The 16,534-nt window shown below is 34.2% G+C and overlaps 1 protein-coding gene and 1 long non-coding RNA gene across 4 annotated transcripts in view; one reads left to right on the top strand and one right to left on the bottom strand.

The window, feature by feature from the left end:
- Positions 1-197: 197 nt before the first annotated feature.
- Positions 198-16,534, bottom strand: part of LOC149896864 (uncharacterized) — a 28,134-nt gene continuing 11,797 nt past the window's right edge. For 2 of the 3 annotated variants that reach the window (XM_090117358.1, XM_090117360.1), the window contains 16 exons: positions 15,610-15,766; positions 15,050-15,259; positions 13,873-13,981; positions 13,274-13,349; positions 12,552-12,672; positions 9,156-9,278; positions 8,636-8,764; positions 7,453-7,621; positions 6,819-7,064; positions 4,748-4,898; positions 4,041-4,243; positions 3,339-3,430; positions 2,887-3,019; positions 2,242-2,441; positions 1,266-1,343; positions 198-1,017 (listed from right to left, as the gene is read on the bottom strand). In XM_090117358.1, the coding sequence (XP_089973484.1) occupies positions 958-1,017; positions 1,266-1,343; positions 2,242-2,441; positions 2,887-3,019; positions 3,339-3,430; positions 4,041-4,243; positions 4,748-4,898; positions 6,819-7,064; positions 7,453-7,621; positions 8,636-8,764; positions 9,156-9,278; positions 12,552-12,672; positions 13,274-13,349; positions 13,873-13,981; positions 15,050-15,259; positions 15,610-15,766 (2,257 nt within the window). In that variant the 3' untranslated portion in view covers positions 198-957. The remainder of the gene's footprint in view (positions 1,018-1,265; positions 1,344-2,241; positions 2,442-2,886; positions 3,020-3,338; positions 3,431-4,040; positions 4,244-4,747; positions 4,899-6,818; positions 7,065-7,452; positions 7,622-8,635; positions 8,765-9,155; positions 9,279-12,551; positions 12,673-13,273; positions 13,350-13,872; positions 13,982-15,049; positions 15,260-15,609; positions 15,767-16,534) is intronic. The other variant, XM_090117359.1, reaches the window with a different exon arrangement.
- On the top strand, positions 5,209-5,907 carry LOC149896865 (uncharacterized). The gene is made up of 2 exons (XR_016458298.1): positions 5,209-5,416; positions 5,723-5,907. It is a non-coding gene; the product is annotated as an uncharacterized LOC149896865 (long non-coding RNA).

Below are 16,534 nucleotides of genomic sequence, written 5' to 3'. Positions count from 1 at the left end.
AAACTAACTACTTGACCATCTTTTATGATTTTTTTTGCACGTATTCGGTCTGTGTATTCGGTAGGTTTAGAAACGGTTCGAAACTCATTTTTAGTATATTCCAGTTATACTATAAAGGCCTTGTTTCAACTCAATTATCTAAGACAGCGAAACTACTTAAAACTAAACAGAGGTCAGGGTAAAAATAAAACAACCACTTCTTATTCATAAGTTTAATAAAATTGCATCAGTAATGACGTCGAGCTTATTGCTACCTTTGTACACACATCTCAAGCATACCTCACTCAGATTGAAACAAATCTTAAAATTAAAATAAAACCTTAGTTTCGGTAATAATGCGTTTAATAATTAACTTATATTAATGATTATCTACCGTCTTCGCTCAACACATCTTACTTAAATTCTGTTAAAATAACACATGTTTATGAAAAAAAGGTATATTTTATATATATTTAATGATAAGTCGAATACTTATGCGTCGTAAATCAAATCCAAATAATTATTATCCTAATTATTATTACTGAGCGAAGATAAACCGCCAACTTCAAGCAAAATATATTTACAAAGTTTAAAAACATGCGATTTTACCTCCATCGAGGTAGGTGTATAAGAAATTTATACAAAAATACAAGTGATTTTTTATTCGTGAATGCAACACGGGTGCTTTCAAACCGTCTAAATTTATTAAGTACAGACAGACAAAGGTATTATTTTATAGATATTATTGCTGTAACAGTGTATATTAGAATATATAGGTGCGAAAACATTTTTGAATACAAATACATGAACTACGAACGTAACTATATAATTATATAAAATCTCATCGTATTTGTTTATTCAGAATCTTACAATATGTCATACAATTCATACCGCAATTGGTAATAACAATATATTAGATATTATACAATGTATGTCTGTCTGTCGTTTGGTATATTTGGGCAGATCTCGGGAACGGGTTTACTTCTTTTCAACGGATCCGGAACCAGCATTTCCCGCCGCGTTACCCGCGCCGTAGTTCTGAAAATTTAATTTTCCAATTAATGATACTGATAATTTTTCATGAAAAAAAAAATCATGCTGCTCAGCTGTTCATGTTTCAAAACGAAAGAAATCATAAAAAAAAAACCAAATTTAACCGTTTAAATAGCTATCAGTTCAAGAAGACAGATATTTTGAATTTACACGCATATTCACTATTACTTATTAGAATATTTTTTTATTGTTCTATTTTCTCATATTATTTTAAATATAAAAAGCCAATATACCTGATAATATTGCGCCCACGCTTGCGCCTGATCCGCGGGCGTCGTGCCTTGCTGACCAGCCGCACCAGAACCGTACTGCTAAATATTATATTATTCATAATATAATCAATTATATCTTTATACTATAGGCGAAAGTTTGTAAGTATGGATGTATGGATGTTTGTTACTCTTTCACGTAAAAACTACTGAACCGATTACAATGAAATTTAGCACACATATAGAGGGTATCCCATATATAGGGTTGGATTAACCCATAGGATAGGTTTTATCCCGGAAATCCCACGGGAACGGGAACTATGCGGGTTTTCCTTTGAAAACGCGGGCGAAGCCGCGGGCGGAAATCTAGTAATATAATAATTATTATTTAGGACTGACGATTGAATAATCTTCTATCCACTTTAAGTTTGTTACACTCTGTGTGAACGATGAGAATACAATTTTTTCGTTTGTAATATTACATACATAAATTTATAAGTAAATCTCACCCGCTCCCCAGCTTCATTGATTTACCAATTTTCTAAGTTTCAACTCATTTGGGTCTGAGAATCGGCCAAAATCTATTTTTCATATCCCTAAGTGATAAGTGTAAGGCAGAACAACGTTTGCCGGGACAGCAAGTAATTAATAAAATATAGGATATAATCCCCCCTATATTCAAATTCAAATTATATTTATTTGCAAGAATGTAGTTACAAATTATAGATGTTTTAATTACAATATTATGTGGCTAATAGTTTCTACCCATTGATTGGGTGTGCAAATATTAAAAAAGAAAGTTGATTAGTCTAATTATTTAAATGTACACACAATTCAATTTTCACAATTACGCGAACGCACTACGATTTACACGATTACATCACACGCAATTCAGTTTACAATACTTCAAAGTCATAAATTCTTCAATGTCATAAAATTGTTTTACAGATTATATTAATTTAGAAAAACGAAACTATTTTTATTATCTATGGTATCTCACCCCCTGCCACCCTTGTTGCTGTTGTTGCCACTGTTGCCACTGGTACCACTGTTGCGCCGTGTAGTTGTTGGGCCACTGTTGCCCCCCACTTTGCCCCGGTTGCCCCGCCTGCCCCTTGCCCCCCTGCCCCTGCTGCCCGCCGCTGTTCCCCCCCTGCCCTTGGTTGTTCCAGTTGTTCCAATTGTTCCAGTTGCCCCAGCCTGAAAAATTGTTTTAAAAATAACGTTCGTGTTTAAATTTTATATTTGACTAGCGGTCCGCCCCTGCTTCGCTATACGTTTTCTCTACATAAGAACCATCCTCGTACTTCAAGGAATATAATAAAAATAAGAATTATCGAAATCGGTCCAACCGTTCACACTTCACGCGTGATGCCGTGACCAAGGAAAACGGGTTTCATTTTTATATATATATTTTAGGAATAACACACACAAAATTCGTTATCGGCATATTGCTTACAGATACATAGTAACGTGAGCGTTAATTTAACTATTTCATTACATTAATCAACCACTTATTTAAAAAGATCAAAGTAAATTTTAGCTAGTTATAATTATTTAGTAGCTTGACTTTTGAGGGTAGTCGTATAACGTCGTTGCGCCGACAAATAAATTAAATAAAAATATTACATTAATATAAAATTACCTTGGTTCTGGTTGCCCCAATTGCCCCACCCCCCCCAGCCGCCGGCCCACTGGTTCCAGCCCTGTTGGTTCTGGTTCTGGTTCTGATTCGCTCCCTGGTTCTGGCTCGGATTCGCCACTTGGTTATTACCGTCCTGTTGTAGTACGAAATATGTTTGTGAGAACATTTTTTTCAAAAACAACTATGTCTTTGTCAACTTTATGATTGCGCCTTCGCGCATGTCCTTTATTTTTATGGTTGGTTATTTTTTGGAAGAGATTGCTTTAAGCAATAAGGTCACCTATTGTGCACTTACCATATTCATGTTCTCCATTATATAATATGTTTTTACTTTTTATTACTGGTATTGTACATTAAAGTGTCATAAATTAATAAAATAAATACGTCGATTCCAAATATTGATTTTAGATATTTATTATTCAGTCTTCCAACAATATTACAATAACGCTGACCTTGGTGTTGGGTCTGGTGGCTGCAGATCCCCGTTGCCACGAGCCGGCAGCACCAGCACCAGCTCCCACTGCACCCATCGCTCCCACCGCACCTGCCACATAAACTTATATGAACAATGCCGAAAAGCTTGGCTAGCGCTAATTAATCAAATAATTATATGTAGTAGAATTCTTTTATAATGTCTCCGGTTATATTGACCAACCGCTTATTATGACATATTAAACAGCGGAGTTTGGTTTTCATATAAAATTGTATATAAAAAGTCGGATAAAATGACTTCGTTTTTAGTGATCATTTTTTAATAAATTTTCCGGTTATAGTGACCGAAATGATTTCTAACACTGTCGACAGTGTTGGGAGAATTATGTGATATCCGACGATGTACGACGCTCACGCCTTTTTTCGTTATTTGTCGTAATAACTACACAGTTATCTCTATTTTTTCTCTGTATTGAAATTAATACATAAAAAAAGGATATTGTTTATTTTCTACAAAATGCTTTGTATGACGTCCGCTTATTATGACGTGTTTGTTGATTTCCTTCGATGTCATTATAAATGGATTCCACTGTAGTAAAGAAAGATCATCAAAATTATTTTTTTTAAATACACGTGTATTTATAAAAAAAAAAAGCATAATTAATGCTTTTGTATGTTTCCTCTTTATAATACGACTTTATTACATGGATAATCACACTTACCCGGCGGCCGTTTATCCGGCTGGTTGGGCCTGTTCTGCGGCCTGTCTCGGTTGGGTCCGAACCTATTGTCCATGGGCCCCCGCGGGCCCCTATCCTGCCTCGGTCCAGGGCCCATGGGCCCCATGCCTGGTCCCATAGGGCCGGGGCCTCCGGGGCCACCGGGCCCGCGACCGCGGAAGTCACGGTCGCGGCCGAAGTCGTTCCTGTGGGTAAAATATGATGTAAGATGCAAGAATATACTATTTATTATTGTTAAAAGTCTGTAGTTGTGTATGTTATCTAGCAGTTCCTTGCGGTTAAATACTTTGTCAGTTTGTGGTAGATTTATTTATTTATGTGGAAAATAAATAGAAGCAATTACATGTTAAAAAATGTAATTACCTAACTATACTTACTGGAGTTTTTAAAATTTCAATATCAATAATAAAAATAAATAAACATCAGAAAGTATATCTTAACAATTTCGGAGATTTTCAACACCGAAATGTCTTTCCGATCAAAATATGATATTACATTAACAATTGCATTTTGCCGTTTTTTAAGTCTATCTTGATGTTTTATTGGGTATGACTTTAAAAACAAACAAGTAATTAAAAAGCACGAACGCGGTCGACCGCTTACCTATCGCTATCGCTACAGTGCTTTCTTTTATTATAAATTTGAATACGCAATATTTTCCAATAACTGAAAACTATAGTGCACCGTACCTGTTCCCCTGCGGCCACCGATCGAACCGGCCGGGCTGGGGCGCAGGCCGGTCCCGCGGGGGCGCGGGGCCCCAGCGGCCCCCGCGCGGGGCCCCGCCCCCAGCGGACATGCCCCCGGGGCCCCAGCGACTGCCCCCGCTGCTCCAACGGTCTGTGGTGAACAAATGTTATATTATTGTTGGAATATGTGTACATTTACATTGGCAACACTGTATTGTATTCGAGTAGGCAAGATGGCAGATGCCGGATGCCGGTTAGCAATGTTAATTATGTAAAAGTGTAAACTGTTCTTTTCTCTAATAAAGCTAAGTGAAGCTAAAACATGGTGTTTGAATTAATTATTTAACAATTATATGTATGTTTGTGTTCATATTATGATAGATAATTTGTTTTGGGGAATAGTGTAGACTGTAGACTATAGTGATATGTGAAAGACACAGAACAGTAAAGTAGATAGAAGTGTGATGTGGGGTGGCCCACGTGTCAATGATAAGTTTAGATCACCTAACTTGCTCTCAGTTGTGCGCAGAAAAATATTCGAGTCGGTTGTCAGCTGTCAAACCTTTTTTCCATATTTATTCATTAATTAGGACGTGTTGTTCGGTATAAAGAGTGCAAAAATGATAGCAGACGAAATAATATCAGCAATGAAGGCATTTCATACCGTCGGTAAGTCTTATTTTAATTTATTTTAATTATATTTTATGTTATAACTTCACTTATCGTAATTTGTCAAAATTGTATACAAATATCTAGTCAAAATGAACCTTAATCCATAAGAAATTAGTACTACATATTATAGATTGAACAGCAAACAAGATTTCTGGAATATTATTGCAATAAACAAACGAATGTCGCTTTAGTGATGCTTGTGGTGCATATCGACAGTATCGATACTTTAGAAAAGACAAACATTATAAATATTAAATTTTATTTTATTTTTCCTTAGCTTTCATTTGTCTAATTTATTTATAGATTTCCCAAAGAGGCTAATTTAAAAGAGAAATGGATAAATGCAACGTGACGAGTTAACTGGATGCCGAACAGTACTAAGCGGTCTAACAAAGGCCACCGATACATCAAACCTACAGCAGTTCCAAGATTTAAAATAATGCATATTTTCTGTTTGTATTTTGTAAATATAGATTTATACTATTCTATTCCGTTTTTTATTTAATAATAATAATATAAAAAGACGTACTTAGTAGTAATAAACATACTCCAAAATGTGACGCATTATACTATACTCATATAAAAGAAAGAAAAAAAAATACACAAAAAATATTTATTTGTGAATTATCGATAACAAGGCTGACATCCCTCAGAGCATAGCATCAGATAAATATCAAGTTAATGTCATTAATGTTGAGTGACACAAATTTCAACCTTATCTCTATGTGTTGCGTTTCAAATTTATATCTATCGAAAACTAACGCCCTCTGTTGTGGAGTAGCTGAATGTTTTCGAATTTGGAATTTCTGTGCAATGAGAAACAAAACAGCTAATATACCTAGGGATGTTATACTAAAATAAACCGTAACATGGTGCGTTAGGGACTTAGGGTACATATTGAAATGCTGAATTTATAACCTAAGTCAGTTTTTACTCAAATTAAGCTGTCCAATCAAAGGCATAGTTTACTTGTAGTGTACTGTATAACTATCGGTTTAAATGTGTGGGTTTGGCGACACTGGTTTTCATACTAATTAGACATTACAGCACTTCTATATGTTTTTACTGTTCTGTGGTGAAAGATGACAAAACAGACCGTAAATATTATTCAGAATGGGTTGTATTGTTAACATAAGTGTTGTAATCACTTTATCATGTTAAATAATAATTGGTAACAGATAGATAGTTTCTATTTGTACCTCATTTTATTAACCATTTCTATATAATTGAATTAAAATCAATAATTAATTAATAATATTTATTGATTTTAATTCAAACAAAAAATACTTTAAGAAACCGCACTGGTTAATAATCTTATTATCCGTTGCTAAAACAATATATTCAACAAAACGGCTGGACATCATCCAGGCACTTAACTAAACGGCACTTATAAACTCACCTCTCTCCCTCCCATGCTCCCTCCTCCTATCATCCCTCGGCCTCCGTCTCTCCGCGGATCTCTGTCTCTTCACGGGAGGCGCATCTCTTGCTGCCGATCTCTCTCTCTTCTCTTTCTCCCTCACAACTCCCGCGGCACGTGCTTCCTTGTGGTACTCTTCTATGATCGCTTTCGCTTCTTCTTCGCCGAGTTCAGGGTATATCACTTCGTCGACCCAATTGCCCTTTTCGGGTAGGCTGAAGTTAGCTGTAATAAATAAATAAATATATCAATTATTTTCACATAGTAATATTATAAATCAAAGTGACAAAGTAATGGTATTGAAAATTAATTAGTTGAAAATGGAAATAGCTACAATCAACTTAATATTGTTAATTAAAGTATTTAACTCAATTGTATAAAGAAGAGCTGGTTAAAAAACCTAAAATATAACCAGTTTTATAGTTAGTATACAAGAAATAAGAATACATTATAAAAAGGTCTGCGTGCGGTATTACAAGCCACGGAATAACTGACAAGTAGTTTTTTTTACTATATCTTATTGTTGTTGTTGTTGATAGCCCATTTTTCGAGGCTCGATCTATAGGCTATAATTATATCATCACGCTAAGACCAACAGGAGCGTAGCAATAACCTTTCATATCAACGACAGCAGGATCGGGCACCTCCTTGCCATCAGCAGTTTCCCGGGACGCTTGTCGTTTGGCTAACTCTTCAACTGAAGGCACTATCACTACGGCGATTCGCTTGAAGCCTTCGAATTCGCGTAACTTGCGGCGTTGTGCTGACGGGTAGACATTCGTCTGTGGAAAATTGTTGCATTATTATTGAATATTGGATGAAAAAAAGGCAAATTATAATTGAAATTGAAAATATAGTACTGAATCAGAATTTTCACGAAATTTATTTCATAACAGATAATGTTTATGAAATCCATACTTATATTATAAATGCGAAACTAACTCTGTCTGTCTGTCTGTTACTCAATCACGCCTAAACTACTGAACCAATTTTACATGCATAGCATAGCATGCATGCATGCATGACATAGGCTACTTTTTATTCCGGGAAAATGACGCAATCCCGGAAATCCCACGGAAACGGGAACTATGCGGGTTTTTCTTTGACTGCGCGGACGAAGCCGCGGGCGGAAACCTAGTTTTATATACTTAAAGAATTTTTCACAAAAGTTGTTATTAAAAGGTGCCTTAAAGTCTCTCACTTTGAATTGCATATACTCTAGCTTAGACGACAAAAACATTTTAATTTTTTGTTATTGTTAACAACTATGAGGGGAATATTTTTTCCACTAAATGCACGTTTTATTATGCACTAGCTTCCGCCCGCGACTCCGTCCGCGCGGATGTCGGTCTTCGCGTGGATGGTCTCCATTTTGATTAACTCTGACAATGACATCTTATAAATATCTATTGGACCCAAATACGGCTCGGCCTATAATAATACGCAACGTGTGTTCGCGGTTCTACAGAACAACGTCTATGGATAAAACTGAAAAATTAAGATTATTTTTTTTTCTACGTATTTTTCCAGGATAAAAAGTATCCTATTTTACGCCCATGATAATAAGGTATAATTATACCAAGTTTCATCGAAATCGAACCGTTAGTTTTCACGTGATGTTTTCACATACAGACAGACAGACAGACAAAAATTTTTTTAATCACATATTTGGGTTTGGTATCGATCCAGTAACACCCCCTGCTATTTATTTTTTCAATATTTTCAATGTACAGAATTGACCCTTCTACAGATTTATTATATGTATAGATTTGTAACAAGTTAATTTGAAATCTCACCTGATCCAAAATGAAGTTTCTACGTCTGCCCCTAGCGGTTTCCAATATTTTGAGCACGCACTTAGCGCACTTCGACACCATCGCGTCCCACCGCCCTTCGTACGTCGCACGGAACGGTTTGCAATCCACCTAAATATAAAATAAATAATTAGTTTACAAGTTGGATTTTTACTTTCAGTGTTTGTCTGTGTTTATTTTCAAAAAATTATGTAGACTAAATTTATTTTTATGTTCAATCTAAAGTTGAAAATAATAATTGATTCAAGTCTCAAATAAGGCCATAACAATTTCCTTGTATTGCGTAATTGATTATTTGTAACCGCAATCACTTTTTAAGAGCCTGCATATAACAAGTAAATCAAATGAATAAGTTAACAAGAACTTCTTCAAGTAAATTGCATGATCTGGAAAAACCTTTATATTTCTCATTTTTTTATGTATGTACTCATAATTATTGCTCTATATAACATATAGTGTATATGTGAGTGTAAAAATATATAATTGTTTTAACTACACATACCTTCATTTTATCGAAAAGTGCCCCGGTAGACAATATATTGTACCGCTTATCTGGATTCTCCTCGCAGTGCTTCCGCGCCCAGTGCGTTTTGCCCGCGCCGGGCATACCCACCATGAGGATCACCTGTTTCATTGCTTGCGTTAATTGCTTTATTATACCAAAAACACTCATTATTTCCTATAAAATATATGTAACGTTGAATTGTATTGCTTATGGGCAACTATTTTTCTTCCTATGACACCAATTCATTGATTTTATTCAAGAATCGTTACGAACCGATCGTAATGTTGTTACAAGTATTTTGGTTCATGTTAGACAATAAATCTAACATGGATTGCAGGAAGTACTGTTTTGTATTTATTTTGCAGATAATGCCTTATAATAAATGCTTAATGTATAATAGATAGTATCTATATTTAATATAATTTTCTTCTCTCTTCTGATGATGTACTAAGTTTAAATATGCCATCTTCTTGCTGGTCCGTTCGATGCAGAAATGAATATATAAAGTTTCTTAACATTTATGTCGCAATAGCATATCTGAAAGTTGTCTACTGACAAAATAAATCTTCTTAAGACTTGCTCAATTCTTCTCCGTTACATAAATATCCTCTAATCTTATTTTTACAAGTAAAAATATAAAGCAAAAGCTTCACCTGCTCAGAATGTTGTACCGTTTCCGTTACAATTTTATTTAAACGGATTCTGTCAACGTCCGCCATTCCACTCGTATTTAGTCAGCTAAGGAGTTAAGTGATCTAAAATATAACCCATATCATGCACCTCAAATCAAGGACAATATTGTATCATAACTATGTTTACAGGTATTTTTTAGAGGCTACGTTTGTTGCTTACCATGTGACACGTCTGATCATCTTACCGGTAATATACTTTGAGATGTGGATGTATGTGTAACTACGAAGACGTCAAAAACAAGAATAAATCATAAAGAAGATAGATACGTAAATACTAATGTTTATTTTAAGTAAATATTGAATTGTTTGAACAAAAAATTATGTATCTAGTTGGTAAGCCTTTTTTAAATAAATAAATAAATAAATAAAGAAAACTCTCCTGTCTTTGTATACAAATTCCTTCGTAGTTAAATTGACTTTATTATTTATTTCGCTTATAGTAAATACTTATGGGCTCCGAATGATGCTTCTCAGGTGACACGTCTGTTCGTTTGCCTTTCTAGCAAGCATAAATAAAAATTATAACATATATAAGACTGCCACTACAATTCCAAGTATACCAAGACACAACGTAATTGTCATTACTACTGCACGATATAAATTATACACAAATAAAGTTATTATCATCGACGTCCACTCAAATTTCTATTCTGCAATCACATTGGGTTAGAAAAAACATTTGCAGACTATTAAGACTATTAGTAAGTCTCTTAATTTGAAACCTAGAATCTTGAATTCCTATTCCTGATAAATACGAATTATCAAGATCGATTACGTATTTAAATATATATTATTTTAATTAAGTCTAAAAATCTGGAGGGCGATATACCCGGTTTTTCGTCTATATTTTCGTCCATATCATTGCAAAACAAATTGTACCCTTACAATTTTGAATATTAAGAATATATGCTGAGGTGACACGTCTGCTGTTACTGCCAATTATTGTAAACTATAAATCTATCTTATACTAATATTTGTTTTAACTACACTAAAAAGTAAAATTATCAGGGTCCATCTGCTTGCATATTGATTAGTTGAAATTATAACATAATCTTTATATTCCTTTCCATAGGAAATTCCAAAACTGCATCTGTAAAATAGGCGACGATCTAATATTAAACCTCTAACATTATTTTCTAATTTATAACAGATTTCCTTTTTTCGCTTCATTTGAATTCTCGTGCTAAATAAAAATCAATTTACGGATTCTTCGAGAAACTTGATTACGATTATAAATACATTACGATTCTTTTATCAATTGCAACAATTATTCCGTACAAGGTATAATTATATCATAAGTTATATTATCTTAAAAACTAAGAACGATGTGGTCATAAAATTATCGATATTATATAAATTACAATCATATATAACTGGTGAGTGTTATGAGCTTAATAGTCGAAGGTTCGAGACCACTTGGGAAATATATATTAAAATATTTCCATCAGCGACTGAAATATAAAAATGGCATACTAAAAACGACAAAAAATTATATCCATTTGTCCTGCATGTAGTTATGCCGAGTAGATCACATCCTATACTGTCGATGGCTTAAATATCTGCAGTGAAAACATAATTAAATTGATTCATAAACATGAATAATATTAATAAGTTTTAACATCGAAGATAGAGCATCATTCCTGATATAGTAGATTCCTGTAAAGTAAAGTTTCTAAAAGTTGTGCAATACACACGTAGAATATATTCCAAATCCGACGACCATATAAATATATTTTAAGTAATATTATTGTGAAACAGAAATTCAGTAGATCATTAGATGAATTAATATGTTTAAAATCTCGTTTGTAGCAAGAACTATATCATAAAATGTGTATATTTCAGTAGATTATTATAAAAGTTCTTATAAATCTTCATAACAAGCATTGTCATATAGGATATTATTTTGACTGTGTCATAACCCCATAAATAGAAAAACTATCCTGTAAATATATTTATATCTGTAGAATTCTCATACATTCCTTCCCCCCACTTCCATATTTAAACTGTCCCATTTAAAAATATTTTCTAACTACCCACCCAATATCAAATATACATCTAATCGTTTTTAAACATTAAAAATGGCGTGAATAAAATAAATTTTGTATGTACTGTCACTATAAATCGTACCTTGTGATGTAGACAAGCCGTCGCATCGCCGGTCAATGTATTACCACCGACCGCATACGGATTCCTATTAGGATTTTATCAAGTTTTATATAAACATACAACAATGGACAAACATAATATATAAAACATTTATGTATATATTATTATAGTTTCACATGCCTGCGTTTGTCTCACGGGATTCCATTGATTTATAGGCGGTGTAAATAAATCCCAATATTTCTAAGTCGATTGCCCTACGCTAAGTAGATCCTTGTTATGTCGTTTTACAAAGAAAACTTGTATAAAATTCTTCAACTCCCAATCACATAAAGTAGATAATTTCTTCGATACAATACTGCGAGATCCATGTTTGCTTGATCGCCTACAACTCCGTGGAGTAGTTTAATACTAAGTTATATAAATGTTCAACACGTTGACAACATCTGCTGGTATAAAGAATATCCTCTAGACATTAAATAAAAATTAAAAATGTCCACTTTGCGACAAATCTCTGTCAAATCTGTAAACATTCCTTGGGACATTATTTCCTGTAGTGAACAAAAGGCCTAACTTTTAACAATAAATTAGTGCTTACCTCGCATTCAGAATTAGAGTTAGGTCTCCTAGGGCCTTCAACTAGATCGGCCTGTGATATGAAAACATAACCGGGCACGAGACAGGCCTCTGGGCCATCTAGCTCTTCTTCTACTGTGTGTCTGAAACAAATAATATTATATTAAAATTTTATAAATAACTAGCAAACCGGGCGACTCCGTTTCGCCACCAGAGACACCTTTTTCTTTGCTATAAACCTCACGGAGCCCGAGACCTTTCCAACGAATGCAAAACCGTGGAAATCGGTTCGTGCGTTCTGGAGTTATAGCGTCAGGAAGGAAAACCCGACTTATTTTTATATAACTAGCAGATTAAAACAATAAAATGGTGCGCAGCTTGAGGAGATTACGTGGAATACCAATCAAGTAATTAATAAATATTAAATTGGTTGTGGAACCGAGGTTTGACGAATTTTTCTGTAAGTAGTAGAGCAATACTTCTCATTTTGAGTTGTGTTATATTCAAGAATATGAATGTTTTTATGATATGATCAATGATAATCATTACAAGTTTCCAGTAGAGACTTTTCCAGTTACACCTTGGTTGTAATGCTTTAAAAAATATGGCTAAATATGTATGATATATTATTGTTAAGACTTCCTAATTGTATGTGTATTAAAATGTGCCCAAGAATTCAATATAATATATTGAATTCTTGGGCACATTTTTTATTGAAGTAAAAATATTAAAAACATTCTTTACCTGATAACAAACCTGACCCTCTTGTCGAGTTTGGCTCCGAGCATCACTTGGTCTTCAGTCACTTCTGGAACCTCACCTGTTGCAATAATAATTTATTAGGTATTTATTATTTAAACTTAAAGATACTCTGCTGCTATTAGTCGTAGAGTTACGTTATTTATGTATTGAAACATAAAAAATCAGGTCCTTAAACATAAATAAGAATTTATAATAATAATTTACGCCTGGCATGGACACAGGTAAACTTAAAACATCTTGAAATACACACACACAAACATTGTACAACATTCACAAAAAAACAAGACTACATCAACATATTTTTTCCCGATATGTCAATACGGCGCCACCGTCGAGGTTTTAAAAAAATAACGAACGGCGAACCAATATAAAGCAGCGCGCGCGCACGACTCGGGTCATTCGTGCGCCGAGCGTTGCCCAGTGCACATCTATTACGAGCTTACTATAACTTATTTGTGATATTTTTTTTTTTTAATGGTCATAATTGTAATACCAAGTGATTTTGTGGAGACCTTCGTGTTCTTTTAAATCAATCTCGGAGCCTGACGCCTACAAATATTTAAAAGAATAAATGTACAAACCGGTTTCTTCTTTATTCTCGCTATCAGCTTTACCGTCATCTGCTTCCGCCGGTTCAGTCTTCACTTCAACCGCTTCCTCAGCATTGTCTTCAGTTTTTACACCATTTTCCTGAACATTTCGCATAAGTTAGTACACTTGTATGTCAGTATATACATCTTTTTTGTACTAACATTATAATAGTAATAATTATAGTTTATACGAATGTGTTGGTACAGTGGTTGACGCGTGAGCGTAGCTCCGAGGGGTCGGGGTTCGATTCCTGGTGGAGACGAAGAAAAAAAAATGTCTCGGTCTGGCAGGACACAGAAGGCTGATCACCTACTTGTCCCTAAAGAAAATCGATCAGTGAAACAGATGTATAATGCATCTGCCCCTTACCCCACTTGGGGACATGGGACTTCACTTTATATTGTATGTTTTTACATTCACTTAAAACAACTGTACGAATTGATACTGCGATTTAACAAAAAATAGGATCAATTCTGTACCATATTGTGTCGCCTAATTTTTAATTCATAGTTTAGGAAATAATGTAATTTCACTTGCGATCTCGAATATTATAGAATAAACGAGAGTAAATACAAAATATTGATATACCTGCCTCGTTTTATTGTACAAATAAACGCACAACAGTATTATTTAAAGACAGGAAAATGTGTGTATTATAACATGTAGAATTGTTAGATACTTTTGAGATAATAGTCCTTAAAAAAACTGTATAAACATTCAGTATTTTAATTGAAGTGAATTTCCATAGTATTATTTCTAAAAATAATAATAGAATCCTTTCTAAAAACAATATTATATCATCGGGTAATTGACACATGGAGGTCCTTGACTTACCTATTCTTAGTTGTATTGCAAATTGCATTTACTATTACAATAATAAACTTACCAGCCCATCCTCCTCATCCTCATCCTTGCCATCCTCACTTTTGTCCACCGACTCATCCTAATCATCCTTGTCTAATTCTATACTATCATACTAGATCCAAACTACTATAAATAACACTAAAAACAATACACACAAACTTACCACGCCATCCTCCTTCTCCTTATCCTCATCCTTGCCATCCTCACTCTTGTCCACCGACTCATCCTTATCGTTGTCTATTTCCATACTAGCATATTACATACATATTAATATAACACTAATTACAATACACACAAACTTACCAAGCCTTCCTCCTTCCCCTTATCTTCATCCTTGCCATCCTCATCCTTGCCATCCTCCTTCCCCTTATCTTCATCCTTGCCATCCTCATCCTTGCCATCCTCGCTCTTGTCCACCGACTCATCCTTATCGTTGTCCGTTTCCATGCTGTCATTCTTTTTGTCTTCTTCTGCTGCTTTCTCTTTTCGCTCTTTCTCCGCTTTCTCTCTATCCTGTGGGGATTAAATTTACTTTAAACACAGGGAAATATTATTTCATTATACCTTTGTAGATAATTGACAAGAAATAAAATAAAATAAATATTCGACCATTTTCTTACAAAAATGTTCCTTACCAAAAAGCACATTTGGTACAATTTTTCATGGTTGTGAATCATTCGATTAACCAACACTTAATAACTACGTATTTACAACACAACACATGTCGTAATAGAAATCTTCCACTTTAACCACAATTATTTTTCCAATTATAACTTCCAAACCTAATATTAAAGAATGTCATTTACTTATATTTAAAAGCCATAAAAAACTATTTATTTTATAATATTTGTATCGAAATTTACCTCTCGTCTCTTTTTCTGTCTCTCCTGTCTCTTTCTGGCCATCTCTTCTTTTCTCTTCTTGATTTCTTCTTCGCGTTTCCGCTTCTCATCTAAGATTTGCTCGATCGGCACTTCGATGCGTTTGCGCACGATTTTCGTACGCGTTAGCAGATTGTATCTAATAATTAAGATTTTTTTGTATAAATCTGTTTGTGACATTTTATTTAGTTTGTTTTCTTAATATCCTAGTAATGTATTTAGCGACGGCAAAAGATAAGGATACTAAAAGGATTGAGAAGAACGATTTTTTTTAAATTATGTATTTGTATGTATTAGGGATGTAACGATACCGATACCGATACCGATATATCGGCCGATATATCGGCAAGCCGATATATCGGTATCGCCGATAATAAATCAGCCGATATCGATATTTTTTTATTAAATTCTTTCTTTTCTTTTATGTTTTTGCATTGTATTCATTCATATTGTTTTATTTCTGTTTCTGTAATAGTGTTAAGGAAGAGCGGAACCTACTGACACAAGCATTTTATTTGCTTACTAGGAGTGCTCCAATCACAAATTTGTTTATGTAAAGGAAAGATATAAATAATTTTGAATATTTTTAATTTTTAACGTGATAACGTTTTTAAAATCGTTTTAGTCGGGTGACATGTTCATAAACTTGTGTCACACCAAAACCTCACGAGCGCGATCGCAGGTAATAACGAGAGAGAGACGGACCAATCTCCCGTTTCATCTCGAGCGCTGCCACTGCATTATGTTATCACGTAAACATCTCGATCGTACTTTACAAACAACCAATTTTTTTGATATCAAATAATTCAAAAACCCGCGCCCAATGAACGATGCGGGAGGCCGCCCGCGCGTGCGCACTTTGTTTTCTGAAAAAACTCTACCAATAGTAAACTTTTATAAGTACTGA

This window comes from Colias eurytheme, chromosome 27 (genome assembly GCF_061535395.1).
Source record: "Colias eurytheme isolate Ceu_HAF_F1 chromosome 27, ilColEury1 Martin Lab GWU primary, whole genome shotgun sequence".
NCBI classification, from domain to species: domain Eukaryota; kingdom Metazoa; phylum Arthropoda; class Insecta; order Lepidoptera; family Pieridae; genus Colias; species Colias eurytheme.
The sequence above is the reverse complement of the archived record's forward strand: the minus strand, read 5'-3'. Positions and strand labels throughout refer to the sequence as shown.